The 24732-nt window shown below is 37.1% G+C and overlaps 1 protein-coding gene across 1 annotated transcript; it reads right to left on the bottom strand.

Annotated features, from left to right (window-relative positions):
* Positions 1-8634: 8634 nt before the first annotated feature.
* Positions 8635-9378, bottom strand: LOC129078424 (U1 small nuclear ribonucleoprotein C-like). Its single transcript, XM_054583265.1, has one exon. It carries the CDS (start codon positions 9344-9346, stop codon positions 8867-8869), a length of 480 nt encoding a protein of 159 aa, XP_054439240.1. The 5' UTR covers positions 9347-9378; the 3' UTR covers positions 8635-8866.
* Between the last annotated feature and the right edge of the window lie 15354 nt (positions 9379-24732).

The following is a 24732-nucleotide window of genomic DNA, read 5'->3' as shown; positions in this document are numbered from 1 at the left end:
GAAAAGAATACATCTTTTAAAAAAGTAAAATGATAGAAAAATATAAATCACAAAAACATCAAAAAATAAAAGTTCATAGTTATACTAATATTACACAAAATAAATTTTAAGACAAGAAAGTTTCTAGAGATAAAGCTGGACATTTTGCAATAATAAGGGTCAATCAACCAGAAACACACAAAATTTTAAAATTTGTATTCAATGAAAGAAATTGATAAAATTAATGGAAGAAATAAAAAATTCATATATTATTTTATAGTTGGAGATTTCAACATTCATTCCTCAGTAATTGATAGAACAAGAAGATAGTCAATAAGATTGTAAAAGATTTTAGCAACACTATTAACCAACTTGTCCTAATTAACACATAAAACAGCAAACAATTGCAGAATACTTAAACTTTTCAATCACACATGGAACATATGCAAATAGTTGACTATATGATGACCCATAAGACAGGATTCATCAAAATTTTAAATGACTAAAGTCATACAGAGAATGAACTCTGATCACAGTCGAATTAAACATTAAATTGATATCAAAAATAGCAAAAAAACTCTAAATGTTTAGAAGTTAAACAACATATTTTTAAATAACCTATGGGTAAGAGAGGAAATCACAATGGAAATTAGATACATTTTAACTGAATAATAAAATATAATACATCAAAACTTGTGATATGCTGCTAAAGCAGTTCATATAAAGAATTGTAACACCTTAAATGCATATATTAGAAAAGAAGGCTGAAAATCAATGACCTAAAAACAGATCTCTAAAAGTTAGAAAAAGAAGAGCAAATTACACCCAAAGGGAAAAAAATAAGGAAATTACATGGTTACAAAATAACAATTAATGAAGGAGAAAGTAAATTATTCAGTAGAAAAAATTAACATAGCTAAAAGTTGGCTTTTTAAAAAATGATAAATAATTAATAAACTTCTAATAATTCTTTAATTAAAATAAAAAGAGATACCACATATTTAAGAGATTTTAAAAAATAAATTATCTTATGCTACTTATTAATTTGAAAATTTATGTGAACTGGACAAATTCCAAGAAAAACACAATTTACCAAAACTAACATAAGAAAAAATAGGTTAAAAAAGAAAAAATAGAAAATCTAAATAGTTCTATGTGTACTAAAGAAATTGAACCATTAATTAGAAAACTTTCTACAAAAAACAAAACAAAAAACCTGTAGCTTCAACTGGTTTCATCAGTGGTCATCCAAATATTTAAGGAAGAAATAATATTAATATTACTTAATATTCTTTATTTCCAGAGAAAAAAAGTGAAAGAATGCCTCTACTTCCTTTGATAAAGCTAGTATAATATGATCCCAAAATCTGACAAGTATATTATAAAAAACAAAATTATAGGCTAAAGTTTCTTATAAAGAGATCCACATCATTTTAAAATTTCAGAAAATCAACTATGCAATACATAAAAATTATGGTACAGCCTAATCAAGTAGTGTTTATTTCAGAACTGGGGAGATGATTTAACATCCTAAAATCAGTCTAAGAAATTTTTCATATTAAGAAGGAAATCATTAAAATCTCAATATAAAAATATCACTTGATAAAATTAAAAACTCATTTATGATTTAAAACAAAAAGCTCTTAGTAAAATGGGAGCTTCTTTAATCTTATAAAAAAGTATCCACATAAAAGCTACAGAGCAAATATTTAGAGGATCAGTCTAAGTCAATAACTAAGTACTAGGAGTCCTAGGAAAAGAATACAGGATATAAAAAGATAGAAATTATCAGAGAAAATAAAGGTGCTACCACACTATATTAGACCAGTCAACTAAGAGAAACTAATTAAAATATTTCAAACAGATTTTTCTTCTGATTGGGAGAAAAAAATTAACTTGAAGAAAAGACTATGTGAAATCCTCTAGTTCATATTTGCAGGGAGTCTAGACCAGAAACTAAAAAATTTTATTTGCAATAAATAAATTTTCCATTTCACGTTAATCTTTGATCTCCAAGGAAATGGAAACAAGCGCCTCAGCTTTAAGATCTTAAAGTGAGTTTTTGCAGCCATGCCTACCTACTTATCCCTTTTTATAAAACTCCCATTAGGGACAGATCAAAGGCTTTAATCACTGACACAATAAAACCATAAACACATATTATCCCAGGAGGAACTCCTTAATCATAAATGACTATGTCAGTAACATGCTAAGAAATGTTTTATGAAACTCACCAAAATATAGAGAAATTGCAACAAAAACAATTAAATATATTTGCATACACCCCTGCCCCACAACACACACCTCTTGATTAAAAGATGGATGTATTTAGCCTGAATGATATCTTTAGAAATAGAAATTTCACCTGATTTTCTCTTCATAACATTGGGTTTCCCTTGAAACATTTGAAAATCTAGCAATATTTGCTTGCATTTTTCACAAGGCAACGATTGGCTGGTGTTGAGAAGCAGCTGCCTCTTTAAAATGAAACATTAACTTCCTAATTTACCACAGCTGCAACCCCTCCCTACTGTCTTACACAGGGCCCAGTTACAGTACTTGCCTGGCACCTCTGGGCATATGTTCGTGACCTATGTCCTATATCTATGCTACTGCAAATGTGATCTACAGGCCAGCGTAATAAGTATGGAACAAGTGGAAATTCTCAGGCCCTACTACAGACCTACTGAATCAGAACCTCTGAGGGTAGTGTCTAGGAATATGGGTTTCTGTGCACATTTATGTCCCATATGAAACCCTGTGTTAACAATTCCGTTTAGAATTTACTATTAAGAAAAGTTTTATTTCCCATTAAGAATGAGTATATTGTTTCTACAAAAAGGCTCAGACACTGTGGATCTTCCCTAGGGAAACTGTGTGGTCCATACATCTGCGTTCTATTCCCCCTTTCAGTTGCCCCCTTGGCTTTTGTCTCCTATTAAAATTTATAGAAAATGAAGGTATAAACATTGGTTTTGAAGTCTAACTGCCTTTGTTTAAATCTTTGCCTTTCCATATGCCCATAGACAAGTCACATAATGATGCTGAGCTTTCTCAATCTTTTAAATGGAAATAAAATTTGTATTGCCTAAGATAAGATTGTTGTGAGGGTTAAATCAAAGAATCATTTAAAAAAAAAAAGCATGCTGCCAACCAATAGAAAGGACCACCAGTTAGGGATTAATTTCAGGTGCATATAACAAGCTCTGCTTTGGAGATTACCAAATAAGAAGTCATTGTTTCTCAAAAAACTGCATGTCCAAAGCAGCAAGCACACAGTGCCATTGGTTGTCCCAAGGTACTTCTTTCTCTCTTCTCTGCCAGCCTCAGGAGGGGCCCTTATTCTCACGTCTCCTTGTGTCCTCAAGATGGGAACTCGAACTCCATCCCCATCTCAACTTTCTAATCAAAAAGCACAAAAAAGAGACAAGAAGAAAGAAGAGGTAGTGCTTAGGAACGGAAAGTGTTTCCAGAATCATCCACAGGCTTCTGCTTTCTTTTCCTTTGTCAAAACCACACCACATAAGCACTTGTAGCTGCAAGGATGCTAGTGTTTGCTTTTTTTTTAATTACAGTACATCAGTGCTTTCTTAGGAAAATGAGAAAAAAGATATTATACAGGCAACCAGCATTATCTTTCATATAAAGTTTCAATATATATATTAATTATTTTATTTATAAACAAACAAAACTAAGAGATCAGTTACCTGAAAAGTGTATGTATTTTTAATATTTTATATATTTACATATAAATTTCTTTTGTCCTGACGCTCTCTAGTTCAATGTTCCCATGCAATCTTACATTATTCAGGATGCTTATAAAATTACCAGTAATATTAATAATTACTGGCTATGTTCAGGTACTAAAATATATTTATGCATTATTGCATTTAGTCCTCACAATATTCCCATAGGTAGATATTAATATGTATACCCTTTATACTGATGTGGGAACTTATGTTTCAAAGAGATAACAACTTGCCCAAACTTATGTGGGTAGTAAGTGGAATAATTAGAATTTTGATTAAAGTATGACCACTTCAAAAACTTGTTTTAAAATTCCTCCTGAAGACCATTGCTTTACCTTCCTAAAGAACACATTTACTATTTCTTAACAAAATATGTCTGACCATCTTTATCCCTTTAGCCATTTTTTGCCCCAACATTTCTTTCTCAGGCAGAATGCATTTCTCATTAAATTATGGTTACAGCTTCTCCTCAATGCCTGAAAAATTTTCCTGAGTGAGTTGGCTTATTTTTTTTCTACAAAAAAAAAAAAAAAAAAAAATGTCTCTCAGCCATCAAAGCAGCCAGTCTCCCTGTAGCTCTTGCCCTTAACCAAAGGCTATATCGCTCCCATTAAAGACACCAAAGCTCTCAGGGAGTCATTTTAATAGTATTTTTGTAGAAACATTGTAGATCTCTTTTCAACACTCACACCTAAGAAGGATGTGAGAAAATACATGTGGGAGAATAAGAGGCCCTATAGTTTATTACTTGAGAAGACAAATTGCTTTTTCACAGAAGATGAAAGATTACCAGAAAAGAGTTTTCATTGCTAAACACAGTTTATTGTTAGGATGGTTAAAAAGGAATTGGCATGCCATTGGAAAAATAAAATCCAGACGGACCCCAGAGGGAGAGAGTGGGCTGTAATCTGTCAACTGTCTCCTTGTTGTGAAAGCAACAACAAAGCCCTGAACTATTTCAGCTAGATCTTGGAGAACTGAAAAATGTACACAGGCTGAACTCAAATGATAAGTAATGCTTGAAAAAGGAAAGCGAGCTAGGATTTCAACCTAGTTTGCCTCCCTCATGACCAGTTTTCCCTAAAGCATTCTTACAAAGAACGAATTACCCTTAGATTCAGGAAATGAGGCAGCCAGTTCCAATAACATAGCTCTAATGGGCAGCTCATTAAAATAGAAGGGTGGTACTTGCTTGTGTCTCCCATAGAATGGAGTTAGAATACTGGGTTTTTGCCCAAAAGACTCAATTAATAACTATGGATTACACTTCCAAAATAGGGGGTCTTTCAAATATTAAAACTAGAAGATAAAAGACCAGACTGACAATCTTCTGTACATTTGCCTTCACAATTACTTCTCATTAGACTCCATGGACATTACAGTAGATACTACAGATTGGTCCAATGGTTTAGACTCTTTGTAGTATCTGCCTTCATATACTAAAAAGTTGATATCTACATTATCCATGTTCTCTTGTAGAAATACCCTTTAGAGATTTGTAATATATAACCAAACAATGGGAGATGGCATCCATAAAGGTAGACCAGAACTTCTGACAAAAAGAAAAGGCATTTGTATCTCCTGGGGCAACTGTGGTTGAGGTTCTACTGTCATGCCATTAATACTGTAGATGTCATGTAGCATGCAACAGTAACAGAAAAGTTTCCATTAAAATAATGTCAAGGTGGTTTAGAGTTTCTCTACACTATGTTGTTTCTGATTATGTAAGATTCAGACTTAATTCCCTGGTCCTCCTAGAAATGTGGTACGCTATTTAAAGCTCTAAAATTAATCACTTTTTGTTTAAACTACCTAGAGTCAATTCTGTGATCTGCAACTAATAATACTGGCCCACATAGGAATCTGTACCAGAAATACTTGCCAAAAAAATGAACTCTTTAAGAAATGGGGATTTAATGTTGGTTATTGTATTAGTCCACTCAGGCTACCATAATAAAATATCAAAGACTGGGTGTTAAAACAACAGAAGTTTATTTTTTCATAGTCATAGAAGCTGGAAGGTTTGAGATCTAAGTGCCAGCCCATTTGGTTCCTTGATGAAGGCCCTCATCATGGCTTACAGATGGCCTCTTTTCACTATGTCCTCACACAGCAGAAAGAGTGAGAGAGACTGAACGAGAAAGACAGAGAGAGACAGAGAGAAAGAGGAGCAGGGGGAAGAGAAAACTGTTCTCTCTTCTTCTTACAAGGAAAACAAATCCCATTACAGGAGCTCAACCCTCATGACCCCATCTAAACCTAATTTTGCCCCAAAGACCCCACCTCCAAATACCATCCACATTGGGGTTAAGGCTTCAACATATGAATTGGGGGTGGAGGTAGGACATTTAGGTGTAAAGTTTGTCAGTGCTGGTTAACATTACAGGTGGGGACACTAGTTGTCTAATGGATTTCTACGGAATTTAGTGTCAAATTGTCACTGTGATCATCTTAGATAAAAGAGCCATTAGAGGGCTTTGGTTGGACAAAGTTACTCTATGAAAAACTATTTTGAAGGACATGAGGCATAAGTAATGTTGGAGGTGTGCTAGCTATTTCTAATTGTGCTGCAGAACTTTAATCATGAAAATGACATGCTTGTTTTTTTTAAATATTTGGCCAAAGACACAGTCCGAGAGTCATGATTTACAGTGGACATTACTTTAATCAGGGATGGCCCTAGAGAACAGCAGGAGAAAAGTGTTTAAAGAATAAATGACTAGGGACTTAGATCAACAAAAATTCACAGAAGGTAGCAGCTAGTGGTTTCTCTGGATGGTCATTGATTTGGATTTCTGATAAGGTATCAGGAAAGAAGTATATGTGTGATCTTTCAGAATGAACCAAGTATAATTGCTTCTCGGCCTTTTGGCTAAAAGCAAGTGTTGTTAAACTGATTAACAGAATGAACCAAGTATTAATACATTGATACACCAACAGCCGTTCAAAGACCCCTTCTTATAATGTTTAACAATAATCATGTGGACAAGGCTGGCATCTTATCCCAACACTTCTCAATGGACTTATCTATCAAGTAAAAATTAGTGGCAGGAACAGAAGTTATACACTAATATAACAGCACCAAGTTTCATCTGGTTAATCGCATTGATGATTGTCCAGATTTCCAGCTACAGAAACCAACTGCTAGCACCACACTTCTCAGAGATCAGCCAGCCACCTGATGGAGTGGAGAAAGTAATTTGTCTTCTCTGGAATAGACATTTATCCTGGATATGGGTTTGCCTTCCTTACCAGCCATGCTTATGTCAACATCTCAACCCTTGGACTTTCCATTCAAGCAGATCACAAAATATGGCTTCTGAATAATTAACTCAATTTTATAGCAAAAGAACTAAAGTAATGGCTACCATTCACAGGAGCCACTGATCTTATGATGTTCTCCATCGCAGATGACTTTATTGAAACTGAAATTGCCAAATGAAGAGTTATAACATTAGCTGGGAATTTGGATTTCTCTTCTAAAGTTTGTCCTGTACAAGTTAATATATGGTGCTGTTTCACTCATATCCAAAATATGTGCATCCAGTATTACGTGTATTTGCTTGGGCTGCCATCATAAAGTACCACAGGCTAGGTGGCTTAAAAAACAGAAATTCATTTTCTCACAGTTCTGGAGGCTAGAAGACTGAGATGAGAGTGCCAGCAAGGTTGGTTCATGATGAGGGCCATGAGGAGAGGATCTGTTCCCAATGTCTCATTGGCTGGTAAATGGTCATCTCCCTGAGTTCTTACCTTGCCTTCTTTCTGTATGTGACTGGATCCAAATTTCCTCTTCTTATAAGGACACCAGTATTGGATTAGAGTCCACCTCATGACTTTCTTTTAACTTGATTTCCTCTGTAGAGATCCTATTTCCAAATGTGGTCATGTTCTGCTGTCCTTGGGGTTAAGACTTGAATACGTACATTTTTGAGGGGGACACAAATCAGCTTATAACAAGACCAAAGGGGTGGAAGGCGCAGTAACATTTCTCAATGTCACCATTAATAAACTTCTGGAAAAAATTTGTTCTCCATTCTTGTATTTTGGGGCTCAGCTTTTTTATAGAGCTTAGTACCTAAGGCAGGAAGAAAACTTTAGCTGACAAAATAATAGATTCATTGATCTAGAACAGCAATTTTCAACCAGTGTGCTGCAAGAATTTTTACAACACATGATACAGAATTATTTAGTCAGGGACACTAACCACTTTTCCCTTAGATTGTCAAATAAAAAATGAAAACAGCCAACAAAACAATAGCCATCTGGTGTGAATGAATCAAAATTACACCTTTTTTGTCGAGTTGGCAAAAATATATATCTTTTTAGTGTGCCAGAGAATTTTAGTAATTAGTTTATGTGTGCCATGAGATGAAAAGGTTGAAAATCACTGAACCAGAAGGTAAGAATGCTCCCTGATCGTTTGAGCTCCTCAATCCCTAAATGTGCTGGTGAAAGGGCTGGGTGAATACTTTGCTGGTTGAGTCTACAGAGCCTAATAATCAAAAGGAAAGAAGGTTTCTGCTCCACAATATAAGCAGAGAAGCACATGTCTGGAAGCCAATAAATCCTCTTGATGGTCTCCTATGTTCAGTGGTAATAGTCAATGATTAACAATGGCAATCACATAAAGATAGGACCACTGAGGCTCAGACCTATAGAAACAAAAGTATGGGTTATCTTGCCATGGGTATTACACCCTCAGTGAGGCTACAAGAAATAGAATGGGGAATGAGGAAAGGAAAATACTGATGTGTTACAGAAATGGTATCATAGTATATACTCATACTTTCTTCCTTGCTCCAATATATTAACTTTTCTTTTCTCAAAAAAAATTACTTTTCCCTATTATTTCACATATAGCGTATTTGTGGTGATTAACTTAAAGTTTAGTTATGCATTCTCTTTTTTTTTTTTTTAACTAAGTTTACAATTTTATTTTCACATTTCACAATACAAATGGAAAAAACATTTTTTCCCCCAACTACTTCCCTCCAAAACTATCCTCTCTTTGATAGGAAGAGGGAGCGAGTCTTCCTTGTCATGCTGTTAGAAAATATCCAGAGTCACAGCACCAGGATCTCCTGGCAAAGTAGAACAAGTAATACAAAACTGAGAGAAAGAGCTCCCCTCTCTCCTTATCTGTCTGGTCGAGTCATTCCTGGCCGAGTGGGCACCATCATGGGACGGGCAGGAGGTCTCATCATTGGGGGCCCAGGCATCATCGGCATGTGCCCTCCCATAGGTGGCCTCATTCCAGGAGCAGGTCCCACTGGCATCATCCCAGGAGGAGGAGGACCCATCATTGGCATCATGGGAGGGCCCCCCATATGGGGTGCTGGCATCATCCCAGGGCGAGGAGGACCCGGAAGACTGGGGGGAGGTGGGATCATTGCCCCTGCAGGAGGGGGAGCAGAGAACGGAGTAGGAGGTATCTTTCCTTGCTGAAATGCTGCAGTTGTTTTGTCAATCAGGCTCTGAGCCTGTTCTTCCATCCATTTCTGATAGTAGTCTTTCACATTTTCTTTGTGTTTTCTACCTCTGCAGTGTGTCTTTCTCACAGATGGAGAGTCATGGGTGAGGTATGTATCGCAGTAGTCACAATAAAACTTGGGCATGTTGTTCTGCAGGCCGTTGGCCACTCCGTTCCGCACTCTAGTTATGCATTCTCAATACAAGATTACAGTTAGCTAGAATAGGGGTCAGCATACTTTTTCTCTAAAGGGTCTAATAGTAAGTATTTTAGGCTTTGGAAGTTTTATAGTATCTGCAGCAACTACTCAGCCATTGGAGGACAAAATCAGTCATAGACAGTATACAAACAAATGAGCATGATTTTGTTCCAATGAAACTTTATATACAAAGAAATAAATGGTGGACCAGATTTAACCTGGAAGCTGTATTTTGGCAAATCCTGAACTAAAGGATTAACATGCATCAAGATATTTAGAGTAACTAGTGAGGCTTTGACTCTCCCCTTTTTGGGAGAGAGCAAGGAATTCTTGCATTTTAGTTTCTGGGAAAATGTTTTTGTTGCCATTGTTATTTTGAAGTTTAATTATAGGTGTTTGTGGACCCAGCTAAGGAAGCAAACTGTGGAAGGTATCACAAACGTGCTTACTCAATTTCCAATCCCAACACTTTTTATCGTGCTTTTCTGTACATTAGAGAGTGGAAAGCCAACACTTCATTTCTAATAATCCCTGCTAGCTGCAGCTTTACATGTGACCTAAGTTCCACCAAGAAAGGACATTCATTCAAGACATGAGAGGAGAAATGAGCAAAGGAAAGGACAGCAGCACGCAAGCCGATTAGGTATTCAGAGCAGCACAGTGGCACGAGGGTCTGGCTCTCTTAGGGCTGACCTGGTGAAGATTTTACTTTTCCATCCCTAAAATTGCTGGAGTGGAGCAGAAAGCAACATTGCAGAGAAAATGCACTAGCACAGTTTTGGGCAAGGTTGGAGGATTGGAGAGTTCCTTAGGCAGCACGGTTTCCAACGGCTGGCACCCAACGTGGGTTTACTGCCCTCCAAGAAAGGAGAATACTAAAAATACTCCTTTTATTCTATAAATCTCTCCTCTTCTGAATAAGTACTCTCTTTTGATAATTTTTTATTACCCAGCAACTAACATAATGCCTAACACATAGGTGTTATACATTAAATTTTAATGAATTAAAATTTCCTAAATATCCTAAATAGAAGAGCTTATTGTCCAAAGTGTGTAAGGCTGAATGAAGAATATTTTAGTGGTCATGTCAACTTTATTTTCCCCATACCAGCCAACTTCAGGGACCTTGGCAAGGAAATTTAGTAGCACAAAGACTTTTGAAATAAGGCTCATAAGATAGAAGGCACAGATTTTGTTAAGTTAAAACTTTACCTTTCACAGACAAAACCATACTTTATGGAATGTGTGTGTGTATAAAATCATTAATTTACAATTATAACTACCAATGAAATAATTTACATTAAACATTTCAGTGGCAAAGCCTAGATATTGGAGAGGAAAGCAATTATTATGTATCTATTATGTATTATACATCTATCATTGCATATCTCTAAATGTATTTTCTTATTTAATCCACATAACACTATAAAGTATATATTATTTCATCTCCACAGCCCCATAAAATAGGTATCATGAGAAAAGCAGGAACGGGGTTGGTTAAGTAACTACTAATAGACATTTACTGAAATGCCATTCTTAGAATGGATCGTTCTCCCCATTGCCTCAGGCCTTGCACAAGATCTTCCATTTGCTTACAATGTTATACATACATGGTTTCAACTAATTATTGTATATTTACCTTTCATATAGCAGCCTAAATATTGCTTACTCAGATAAAACTTTCCCTGACTCCATTACCAACCAAATTAGGTATATCATTCCTCCCTATATCTTTTCTTCTCAGTATGCATCACAGTTTTCAGCTACTCATTGTGTGGCCATTGGCATCTGTCTATCTCCCTGCTGCCTTGTAGGCTCATTGAGGCCACCTAGATCCTTGTGTTCCAGTGCCCTGCACAGAGCCTACAGATCCTACAGGGGACACATAGAAGGCCCTCAGTAAATATTTCTTGAGTGGATAGATGGATAGATGATTGAATATCACGTGCCAGACGTATTGCTAAACACCTTACCATAACTACCTCATTCAATTCTCACAACTTAATGTTCTATTTTTATCTCTATTTTGCAAATGAAGAAGCTGAAGAGTAGAAGTATAATAACTTGCTAAGGTTCACCTACATAGTGAGTGATAGAGCTGAGATCCAAGTCTGGTATCTTTCCTCTACACCATATTATTATTATTATTATACATTTTAATTAACCTCTTCAGATAGAGTTTTATTGCCTCTCATGTGAAAGTGAAGAATAAATCATTACAAGACAAGCAAACAATAACAAGCACAGTTTTATCACACGTGAAGACTACTACAAATGGAAGAAACAATATCAGGGTTAGACTTGAGATTCTTTTTCACATTTTTGTGGAAGGAAGAAATCACTAGAAGTATCAAAAACTATAGTATAAATAGCTCAACAAATCCTACTATACATATTGAATTTCAATAGCATTACAATTTCAAAGAGGGGTCATTTTAGGCTTTAGCAAAAAAAAAAAAAAAAAGGCCACTAAATAAAAAATTCTAAGTTGATAAGTAAATTATCTTCCATACAATTTCACTTTTATGGAGACAATTTTTCATAAATTCCATCATCTAGATTATTTTACTTGTAAATAAACTTGTATTTATGAATATATTTATTCAGACATAATTTTATCCAAGTGCGTAATGTGGAGCTTTTGTTTGTTTGCTTGTTTGACTTTTACAATCTCTTATTTTCTGTCTACATGCACCAGCCCTTAGTCCTACCCCAAGGGTATCCATTTTTTACAACCTAGTTTAAATCATTTATATATTATTTATGCTTACATAATTCTATTTAGTCATATATATTATACATGATACACACACACATCTATAGATTACAGGGACAAGTGTTTTTTGGTCATTACTTTACAACAGGAAGTTCACATTATTCACATTTTCCTGCATCCTGCTTTTCTCCTTCAACTTCTCATGGAAATCCTTCCTAATCAACTGGATTATTCTAATTCACTGGTTTTTAATGACTACATAGTATTCCATGATCTGCATATAGTGTGTAGTTTATTCAGTCTGCCCCTATTGAGAGGAAACATTCTTTTCTTATGGGCCACTAGAGAGCACCCTTGGAGCAAAGTCAGGTTCAGCAGAGCCTAATTTGGGGTGAAGATTTAGAGACATATTGGCCACTAAATCTTCATCCTCACTGTCCTGATCAAGGTTTTTGGGTCCTCAGTTCAGGGAGACAACCCAGAATTCTCTCACTTCCTCAAGCAGTATCTTAACCATTCCAGCCCCTATGGCATGATAACAGACTTGCCACTGTTGGTCACAAGCCCAGAGGGAAAAGACTTTGCAGAAATGTTAAAATCAGCATAACCAACCAGAACAGCCATTATCACTGCTGTCACTGTGATTACTGTCATTTATGGACAACAAAAAATTGTCAACCAGACTACGACCTGGACACACATTATCTCACTGTATAGTCACCACAGTCCTGTGAAAGAAGCACAACTAGTATTCCACTCTACAAATAAAGTGTGTGGTATAGAGAGAACACGCACACGCGCGCACACACAGATTCAGACCCTTCAGAGATCCCAGGGATGTTCTCCATGCCTGTGCATTAAGTCTGTCACTAGGTGGCCCCTCCTGGATCTCTGTCTCCAACTCCTAGCGCCACCTGTTTCAATCCAAATTCCATCCAAATTCCCTGCAGTTTTCCAAAAACTGCAGAGTTCCTGTGACTTGGTATTTGCTGTTACTGCTTTCCTGCATGTTTTCCTCAGCTTCCCAAGAGCATCAGCCTGACCCCAACCAACCCTCTATCTGCAAAACAAATTCCTCCTTCTACAAGGAGTTGTATTACATTTTGCCCTGTGGGGCTTCCTCAGGTAGGCTTCAATATTCCTTATATCTCAAAATAAAAGTTAACTCTTATCTAATCCCCTTACTAAAAATACAGTTCTAAAGCCAAGTCTCACTGCTCTTAGTATCCCTGCGCTTGGCACAGTGCTTGGCACATGGCAGATGGTCTATATATGTTCATAAATGAATAAATGACTCTGAATGAGCTGTAAGGGCTCTCTTAATAATCCAGAGTCAAACCCAATTCTTAGCAGTGTAAAATAAATAATAGACGCCAATAGACTTCGTCACTTCTTTTCAGAGAGGATTTCTGTGACCAAGCCCATCAGCAGCAAATAAAGAGTCCCTGGCTTTTGTTCTGCAGCTGAGCCTGCGGTGCTAACTTTGCCTGTGGATCTGGATAGTTAAAACTGAAGAGAGAAAGTGTGTTAGGCTAATCACATGTGCTTAGGATCTGCTATTAGTAGCTGCTGAGAAATAAGGTGAAAATTTCTATTAGAGCAAAAGGACTTCAGGCTCCAGAAGTACACAGCAGCTGTTGAAGAGGAAAAAAGAAAGAAAATTTACCTTTCATCAGAAAAATGTGTGGTAAAAGGGGATATTACTTTTTTTTCTCTAAAAACACATGAAGGAACTATTTGGCTTGCTTGATCTTACTTATTACTTCCTCTTGCAAAAGGTTTATCAGTCCTCCTGAGAAAAGAAATGAAGACTCAGAGATGTGAAAACCACAATTAGAAGTTTTCTGTCTCATGTGGTGTTTCTTTACTGTAAACACCTGATGCTACTAATGAGAATGCCCAATAATTACATATACTGACCAAGGGCCATGCTCTTAGCTGTCCAATCGTACATTTTCTGGCAGTTCATTCTAATGAGAAACTGGGTTTTTGCAGGATTCTTTGCCCAGGAATATAGTCGAGTAGTTACAGTGTAAGCTGGATTTACAGCCACAAATGCACATACTCAGAGGCATTGTGAGTAGAACTTGGGCAATTTTTCCCCCTTTTCTGATAGAAGTTGATTTCCTACTTTTTTGTATTTTTCAAGTCAAATCAAATAGAAATACATATTTTTTCCTTTTCATGTCCCCAGAGTTTAAATGCATTTTTAACATCACAGAATCAGAGGTTTGGATGGGGTCGGTAAATGTTATCTCCCTCGCACAGGCAGAACTCTTCCTAACTGACCCCTGAAAGCAAACCATCCACCTTTTTCTCAGAAATATCTCAAAAGGACATCATACACCAGTGCATCCTGCTATCTCTTGGCACAATTTGCTTCCTTAAGGTTGGAATACCATTGTCTTCATTTCCTCTACTGCTCAAGTAGGAGTTTAGCTTTTCCATTGCTTTCATTTCCTCCACTGCCCCCATAGAAGCTTAGTTCTTTTCCATTGTCTCCAGAGTCACTGTGAGCTTTTAGACTGTAGAGAGGTATGTCTATAGACAGCTTTGTGCTGTTTTGTGCCTCTGTATCTTTTAACATCCTGTGCTTTCTGCCTGGAAATCTCTTTACCTATGATTCACCCTCTTCCACATTAAGAAATCCTCTTGAACCTCCCAACACCCAGGTGCTTTGTGAAGAGCCTCCTCATCTCCACATCCTGCTGCTCCTCATATGAGGACATTAATTACTACTTCCTGAGTGCTATGAGAGGTCTTTTAAAACTGTGCTATTTAAAATGTAGTCTTGCCAAGTAGTGTAGTTGTTTGGCACATTGTCCTGATACACCAAGGTTGCAGGTTCAATCCCCAGTGAGGACACATACAAAAATCAACCAGTGAATGCATAAATAAATGGAACAATAAATTAATGTTTCATTCTCTCTCTCGCTCTCTCTCTCAAATCAACTAATAAAAAAAAGTAAAGTAGAGTGTAGTCCTTAGACCAGCAACAACAACATAAGTTGGGAGAGATTTAAAACTGAGCATTCATATATCTGGGAGTGGGGCCTGGGAATCTGGGTTTTAATAAGCTTGCTAAATTTAAGAAGCACTATTTTACAATAGTGTAATCTCAGATAACCTTTGGCAATTCTGGATTTAATACTCTTGATGAAAGATAAGGTTCACGACATGGAGTTACCATTTCACTGAAGAGAACTGGAACAAAACCCTATGGAGGTCATTTACTGAAAATAGTCTATAATAGCCCAGACTCCACACCTCACTGAAATTGCTGCTCTTCATTCTTGATTACAGACATAGTCTGAGGGAGGAATTATATGGCAAATTTGGAATAGCAGGGGTGAACGTTTTTGCCCTTTTCACATTATGTTGAAATTATTCCTTTGCATGTTTTTCTTATGTTAGCTGTAAAATCTGCTTCCATCTCTCATTCATTTTAGAATGGGTGAGCACGGGCCCTGACAGAGAGCGAGCATTAAGATATTAACTGAAACAATGAATAAATGAATGTCCATACAGAGCATTTTTCTCTGAAAGCTCACTGCCTGTTTTAGATAATACAGCTACCAAATTTAGTTTTGTTTTGGTCACTATAAATTGTTTTGGTTTATGCTACTGTTTTTCAAACTGAGGTTCCTGCACTAACCAACTGCATCAGCATTATCTGGGATGTATATTCTGTACAGATTCCTAGACTCACCATAATATTGTATCCAAATCTCCAATTTTTGATATCCAAAATCCCAGGTGATTCTTATGTCGACAAAGTTAGAGAACTTTGTGGTTACCCCGATTTGTAGAACTCTAGAATTTGTCATTAAAGATACAATAAAAGGGGGAAAATCCCTAACCAAAAAGCTCATTATTAAAATTCAGCATAGGAGGAGTCCTGTTGAGATAGGAAAGAAAGAATTCCACAGAGATATTTCATTATGCAAAGATTCAAACAGTCCCATGAGTTCTGCTGCATGTTTGGATTGAAATCCATACCATTGTCAATAGTTGCTTTGGGAAGTGGGAAAGAGTTCAGCTTCTTTTGCTAAGCAACCCCTTACATAAGAAACCAGTGAAGTATACTCCCAGGAATTCAAATCAACAAAAGGAAAACAAGTAGAGGAAGTTGACAGATTGTTTTTTTTTAAAAAAAAATGTAAAGACAAAGAGCCAAACAGAGTTATATGTTCTTCCCAAGTTCCTTCTCTCAAAAACAATATACAAAGGCCCAGCAGACACCGATTGACTTCAAGGGGTTGAAAACTCCGTTCCTATTCCCTAAGAGTCCTTAGAAATGTGTTCTGTTCCACAATTTGATATCTATTTGATAGCACCTAAAATATAAATACCCTGAGGAAAAAAACACATGGCTTAAATTCAGAATAAAATATGGAAACATAGTGGTGAGGCTGTGTAGTTTTTTTCATCTTTCTAAATTACCCTGGAAAAAGAGAGCCAAACCCAACAGCCACAACATTAGTAAGTTATTCTCATGAACCCCAGAATAGGAGTAGGTGGTAACAAGTCACCAAGGCCCATGTAGTATCAGCATCTTTGCTGGAAGAAGCCAAGGAAAGTAAAGTGGCATCTAACATATCTGAGAACAAGATAACTGCAAAATTGCCAGCATATGTTGACTGGAAAAAAATGGGCAGCCAATTTGGGGACAGGGACTGAAATGGAAGGGTTGTTTGCAAGTGAGTGCAATGGGATGACACTAAAGTTTTAAGAGACTGGATTAATCTGGGATTTAGGAACTGTGGAAACTAATTTGCCAAAGTGCTCTCCCAGGGCAAAGCTCCCACACCAAGGAGAAACTGTTGGGAATAGAACCTAAATTGACCAGGAGAGACGGGGGGAAAGAGAAGGTCCAAAGAAAGTGGGGATGAGGAACAAAACCATGAAATCTCCAAAAGTATGAAAACGTATCTTTGAACAAAGAAAAAAAGATAAAAGAGAAAGACAAAATTTTATGGCAGTGGAGCTAGAAAAAAAAACACAATTTTTGGAACAAAAACAAACAAAAGAAACCATGAAGACAAATCTCTACAACAATCCTGACCCATCCCTTTCTTCTAAAAGTTGAGAAAAATTAATCTCTTGTAAAAATGCACAACAGAAAAGAATCATAGTTGAATTCTATACATTTTCATAAGAAAATTAGGCACAGAAAAACATTTTTTATGGATAATGAAAGCACTCCAGGAAAATGTCCAAGAACAGATGAAAACCACAACCTAATATTTTTCAAACAAACTAATGGAAAGTTTTTAAATGATCAATTATATGAAATAATAACATAAATAAAAATTAGAAGAACTTAGAAATGAAGTGAAACAACTAAGGACAAAAAAGAAATTTTTTTCAATTATTTGAAAATATAAAAAACTGAGTCACATCACAAAAGAAGATATCCAAACAGCCAAGAATAATGTGAAAAAATGTTCAATGTTGCTGATCAGAAATTCACATTTAAACCACAAGAAGATATTATACATCTGTTAGAATAGTTACAATGGAAAAGACTGATAATACCAAGTGCTTACAAGGATGCAGCACAACTGAAATTCTTATACACTGCTAAAATTGTGCAGCTGCTTTAGAAGCTCTTTGGTAGCTTTTAATACAGGTAAAAATACATCTGCACTATTATCCAACATTTTGGTTCCTAGATATTTCCCAAGAGCAATAAATGCATATGTTCTCACAAAGATTTATATAATACTCATCACAGCTATAATTCAGAGTAGCCAAAAATCAGGAAACAACACAAATGCCCATCAACAGAAGAAAGGTTAAACTGTGATATATACATGAACTGCTGATATATTCTACAGTGGATATTATATTGGATATTTTGGATATATGGGGTATTGTATCTGATTTTTTTTATAAATCTCAAAAAAAAAATATTACCTTGAGTGAAAGAAGTCAGACATGAGTATACAGACAGTTATGAATGCATTGATTTGAAATTCAAGATCAGACAAAAACAATCTATGGCAATAGAAGTCAGAATAATGGTTACCTCTCTTTAGAAGTAAGAGTTTTTACTGGAAAGAAACATGAGGGAACTTTCTGGAATGATGGAAATATTCTATATCTTGCTCTGCTTGATGGTTACACAGGTGTATATATACATATGTGAGCCAGGGGAACAAAAGACCATTCCTAAGTTCAATGAGGAGGACACACAGGACTCAGTATATGGTCATCCTATAATTTTTTACATAAAAAAAGGATGCAAAGTAAAATTAGCAAAGAGAAAAAGCACATGGGATTGTTGGGGGCCGCTTTGAGTGGTATCGCAAACTGTAGTCCTATGCAAGTTGGGACCTCGGTGTGGTTCCATAAGTCTTCATCGGAAAACTGGTAATGCATTGATAGGCAGGACCCAATAATAGCTCTGACGGTCCCTGGGGGAAATCAGGCCTAGAAGTAAACTACACTCCTGGAAGCATGCTTTGTTTCTCCCTCAAGCTCTGTTAATCTTATACCAGATAACCAGCTCTCACTGGGAAGGAAACTTACATAACTCCTGGACCCTGACCCGAATCCCATTTAGTGCTATATGTTTACTCATCTTCAAACCAAGCAATTCAATGTGTTCCTGCCATTTGTCTTCTTCAAACATCACCTGCTCTCTGTAAACTTAAGATACTGATGTAATTAGATTAGGTATACATTCGTGCTACTTATCCCCCTCTGGTAATCTTCTCAATAAAAGCCATTGAGCATGCAGGCGTGGGGCCCTCTCCTTGAGAGAGAATCACCTTCCCCTTTCCTCGACAGGCAAATGGTATCTGGAACGACTCTTTCTTCCATCCACCGATTCAGGAACTCCACAGGCTGGAGTTCCCCATATGGGACAAAGTTCAGAGTAAACCAGGAACAAGTTTCCAAGAGACCACTTCCATTGTAGTCACACAAGACGTTAATTCCTGCAGCAACAAACTCTGATTTGTGTGAAGTGTTACCTCCCAGAGAAACCCGTTAGACACCCAGAGGTTTTACTGGGAGCTAGTCTCATAGGGAGCCTCTGCCTAGCATGTACCAAAAGTTCAGACTCTCAGAAGGAAAGCATGAGTTTATCACAAATAATGTTGTTTGCATGAACACATAATGAGCCATTCTTATCAGGAAAACAACACAAACTTTCTGAAATTCAAGTTTTTAGATGCCAGCAAAGGGCCAACCTTACAAATAGCCCTTTTAAAAGACAATAGTCAGGCCTGCTATGATAATTTTTTTTCTGCACAATATATAAGAAAAAATTTCACCCAGCTGTGTACTTAAGACTTTGCTGTTTAGCATGGATGGATCTGGAGAGATGGATCCCATTGTCTGAAATCTCTTCCTTTTCAAAGGTGATTTTAGTTTTAGGAAAAGCAAAAGTCACAGGGTGCCAAATCTGGGCTGTTAGGGGGCTGAGTTACCTTGGTGACTTGATGTTTTGCCAGAAAACTCTGCATGAGATGTGATGCATGAGCAGGCTTGTTGTCATGATAAAACTGCCGATCACCAGTTTTCCATAGCTGTAGCCTTCTTTTTCTTTTAATTTTTATAATATTTCTTTTCAGAAGTGCAGAAATTGCAAAATCTATAGGCAGCCATGTATAAAACTTAGCCCCTCCTCCCCCAAATAAAATTCTGGCCTGAAGGTTAACAAGAATTAGAAAACTGCTGCTTACAGGCTAAATTCACATGACCATAGCTGTAGCCTTCTGAATCATCCAAATAGTTTCCATGGAGGAACGATCAACACAAAATTTGATGCATTCTTTGCTCTGTCTCACTTAGTCATTTTGAATGCAAGGGACACACAGTACACATGCTCACTCACCGGGGTCTATCACCCCCACTGACTAATACAGTGAAGTTGTCATTGTTCACACATGCACATCCCAGTCCATTCTCCTTAGCTGCTGGGTTACATCATGTCATGCAAGCCATTATTGTTATATTAACAATATAACAATGGCTAGACGTTTTCCAGACAGATATTATCATATAGCAATGTGGAGCACAGGCATGACCTCAACCAAGAGCACTACTGATTTGCAGGGCAAAATGGTGGCTCCTGGAGGAACATCAAATACATGTGTAATCTTGTCTTTGTTTGCTAGTCTGGTCAGACTTTTTTTTTTTCATTTATTAAATAGATATTTATTGAGTGGGTAGTCTGTGTCAGGCACACACAGGCTACACCTGAAGGATGAAGTTATGGGTCCCAGCCCTAAGGAGTTCACAGACTTGTCAGAAAGCCTCCATGTAAATGCAAGGACTATATAGAAAATAGTAGGGACTTTAAGGGACAGAACAACAAAGGACTTCAGGATCACACAGGATAGGATGAATCTGCTTTCTTCTTTGATGATACGCTCATGCTAACTGTTAAACTGAAGGGTGGATATAAGCTAGCTACTTTCCAAAACTGGTCAAATGAAAAACCACTGAGCTCTAGGTAAGGTCAGAGTGCCCTCTACTGAAATAGGAAGCAGGAATTAGAAGACAAACTATTCTAAGTCTTCCTATATAAAAACACTCTCTACATCTTTCTATTTGTAGAAATGAATAATCTTCCTCTCTTAACAAAATCGATCTTGAGCCTTGTTGAATTCTTATGTTCATTGGGAGGCAATAAAACAGAACCAAAGAATATCAATCAAATAGGTGTGAACATCCCAAAGGCAAAATAGACTTAGGCTAACTAGTGTATAAAAACTTTCAGGTAGGCTGGTGGGTTATCAAATGCCAAGGTGTATTAGCCTTTCCATAGGATGGCAACAGCACTGGAGTCCCAGCCCCTAGCAATCTATTACGTGTTTTTATTCTTCCCACTGCAACATGGATAAAAAGAAATTTTTACATGTATAAAAAGAAGTTCAGCCATGAAGGAAATAGAGGACATTTTACTTCTTTTCTTACTAAATGAAAAAAGTCAATCTGAAGAGGCTACATACTGTCTGATTCCAACTTTGTGACATTTTGAAAAAGGTAAAACCACAAAGATAGTGAAAAGGTCAGCGGTTTCCAGAGATTGAATAGGCAGAGCACAGGGAGGTTTTAGGCCCATGAAACTACTCTGCCTGATACTATAATGGTGGATACATGTCACTATACACTTGTCCAAATGCATAGAATGTACAAGACCAGGTTCCAACCCTAATGTACACTATGGACATCGTGTGGTAACAGTGTGTCAGTGTAGGTTCATCGATTGTTGACAAATGTTTCAGGGGTGTTGACAGTCAGGAAAGAGGTCGCCTGCTTGGGGACAGGGAATATATATGTCAACTCTGTACTTTCTGCTCAGTTTTGCTGTGAGCTAAATACTGCTCTAAAAAATAAAGTCTGCTTAGTAGAGAAAATTTAATTCAGGCTACATTCATCAGAAGGGCAGGTCTCAGAAAGCAAAAGGCCATGAAAAGTATTTATCCTACAATCTAAAAATGCTGTAGATAGGAAGAAAGGAGGTGTGAGTGAGGGGCCATATGGTAGTGTGAGCTTCAAAGATAGACACCTTATTTCTTTCCTCTGGTCCAATCTCCCCACCAAGCAGCAGCTTCTAGAGACAGTGACCATAATTACATGTGGTTTAAATTCCAATTAGTAGAAATGGAAGCATTCACTCCAAGCTAGCAATGGTTATAATCTTAACTCTTATTCTTAATGTACATCCTGAACTGCAGAACTCAAACTGACATTCAGACTAAATTATGACACCAGAAGGAGAAGTGACTTGCTTAAGAACCCACCTCCAACAGCTGAGGAGCGCCTGGCCACGACGATTGGCAATGTGCGGATGACACAATGTTTATCTGCTCCTTGTAATAGAAAGAACAGAGGCAACCTATGGTGTAAAAGTAGAAGTTTTACAATACGTGACTTTTCAGCAAACGAGTTGCCTTATAGCAGAAACCGGGGCTGCCTAATGTCAGTAGCTTTCCTTTGGATTGAATTACTTTATCTGAAGTCTTTTTCCCCACTCTGAACTAGCTTCCCAAAATGAATCCCCTATTTTAAAACAGTGTGATTAATAAGTCTTCCAAAAAAATGTCCCAGGATGAATAATAGGTATTTACTTAACTGGCATTTAGAGCCATGTAATTAATAGTTCTAGAAATTTTTCTAGCCTCTTTAATTATGGATGAAGTTAAAGATTTCATCATTCCTGCATGATTAACATGCTAATACACATGAAAAGGTAAGGAGGAGGTCTCTTTGGACAGGTGCTGAATGCCTTCCTTGCAATAAACATCCACAGCCACCATGAGTTGGGACATCTGGTAGAGATTTTTTTAGCAATGAACATCTGGAACTTAATTTGGCACACGTGGTAGAAACTTCTTTCATTAAAAATAAATATTTTCTTTATTCAAAGTAATTTGCAATCTCTTATAATCCACTCTTACCCCCCACCCAGCCCCTTGGAAAAAAATCTCCACAATGCCTACTGGGAAGACCCTTGGAATTACTTGGCTTTGCAAAATAATAACAATGCAATTCAAGCAAGATTATTTCAGTTTCTTCTTCCTCATTTCAATCCACAGATGAGTTCTGGATTTATATAACTAGAGTGACCTTTCCTGGTACTTTAGTTCAATTAGTCAATGCTGTCATCTATTCTATGGCCTGTGAATGTAAAAGTATGTATGAAGGCGTGGTACAAGGTGGGAGAGGTGGGGCAGCAGGGAGTTCATTTGTGTTCATGGTGCATGATGCTCTTTTCCTGTGGAAATGGGCTTTTGTGACTGCTCTGTTCAGAGTTCAGGACATTGCTCCACTGCAAATAGCTGTTATCAATAACCACTGTTACTCTCATTCATGAGACCCAACCAACATTTCCTGGAGATAAAGATGGCTTAGATTCCAGCACAATGTAAAACACATTCCAAGACACTTCTTGAATGAAGTCAGGATATATCAAGAAAACCCAACAGACAGACCTGAGATAAGATGGCTCTTTTATTTTTTGCCACCCTCAAATACTTTGTCCACTGACCTCCAGAGAGCAAGAAGGAGCCATTAGGTAACAGCAGTCCCTCTATCAGTCTACAGGGGTGGCAGATGCCCCACAAAATGAAAGGCTAGAAGCTGACATCTTGACCCTGACTGTCTTCCCCAGTCCTTTCTAAACTTCGCCTATGAGCAGTTTCATGTGCAATATAAGCCAAGAAGTACTTCTCGGAATGATTTCCTCTTCCATTGAAACAGTCCCAGAAAGGAAACATTGACTCTGATCCTCCTTCAATTACTGATATTCAGCATTTCCTACCATCACTAACACCCACCTCATCAAATTAAGTGTCCTCAAACTGTTATGACTATTACAGAAATTTTCTTTCTTTCTTTCATCTATTTCTCCTTATAACAAATTTTCCCTTTGGGTCTAATATATCAGATTAAGTCTGCTAAAATGCTTATTATTTGTGTAATAACTGAAATGTGAATTGATGGCCTGTGAAAAACAAACTCAGTCCAGAAAAAACACATCCCTCTAGTTAGGACCTATTGAAATAAGAAAATAACATATGAGAAACATACAATACAGAAGTAGTTTAAGTGGGTTTCTCTGAGTCAGTACCAGATGACCTTCTAGTAGTCTTCAGCTTTAAGATGAAATGAAACCTAAAGTTGGTTCAGTAAAGGAGAACTTGTGGTAACTGTGTGTGTGTGTATGTGTGTGTGTATTAGATTGCAGACATATGTTTTTTAAGGAACAAAAAATTGATACAGTTCAAACCTTTGACGCAACAAAAGAAGGAAATTGATCTGAGTGTCATTTGCTGCCATCAGCCTCTCATCCAACCCTGATCTTTGGTGTCCCTGTTTGTATCAGAGCCATTTCCTGCATGATAGTACACTCCTGTCTGACACACCATGCCTGGGAAAAGGCAGTCTCATCTACCTCCACCCGGCAGACACAGCTGTAAGACGTCATCAGAACCCTTTCTGTTTCCGTTGCTGGGTGTTGGCCATTCTGCAGGACTTGCATCTTTCTCTATTAACTTCCTGTTCAGTTAAGGGAAAACCATGGAAGTGTACAAAGACTTGGTTTCAAGATGAATTGGCAAAGCTCAGAAAAGGAAGATCAGAAGAAGGTAGAAATATATTTCAAAGCCCAAGATTTTATAATCAGAATTTTGAAGCCTATAGGATTTATCTGTTCCCTGCTCCTCAAAGTGTGACTAGCAACACTGGAATCACATGATTGCTTATTACAAATTTAAAACCTCAGACCCTACCCAAGACCTACTAAATTAGAACAAGAATTTTAACAAGATACTCAGTAAATTTATGTGAACCCTAGAGTTGGAGATATATTGATCTGGTTCAACCTTTTTATTTACAGATAAAGAAACTGAGTCTCAAGTAAGTAGTTGTGTCAAACCATAAAGCTATGTACATCAGAGAGGTTAGGACTAGAACTTTAATATGAATGCTCCAGTTAATCTACTTGTACTGTGTATGAAAGGAAGGCATACAGCTCACATTCCCCAGGGAAAACATTTCTTCAAACTGATCATCATCTTTCAACCCACAGGCTAAACTAATTTCTTCTCACCCATCAGAGCCTCCTTACTTCTCTCCTCATCCACCTTGGTCCCAT

This window comes from Pteronotus mesoamericanus, unplaced genomic scaffold, assembly GCF_021234165.1.
Source record: "Pteronotus mesoamericanus isolate MK-2021 breed Mesoamerican mustached bat unplaced genomic scaffold, CSHL_Meso_final contig_73, whole genome shotgun sequence".
Lineage (NCBI taxonomy): Eukaryota > Metazoa > Chordata > Mammalia > Chiroptera > Mormoopidae > Pteronotus > Pteronotus mesoamericanus.
Note: the sequence above shows the minus strand (reverse complement) of the source record. Positions and strands in the feature narration are given on the sequence as shown.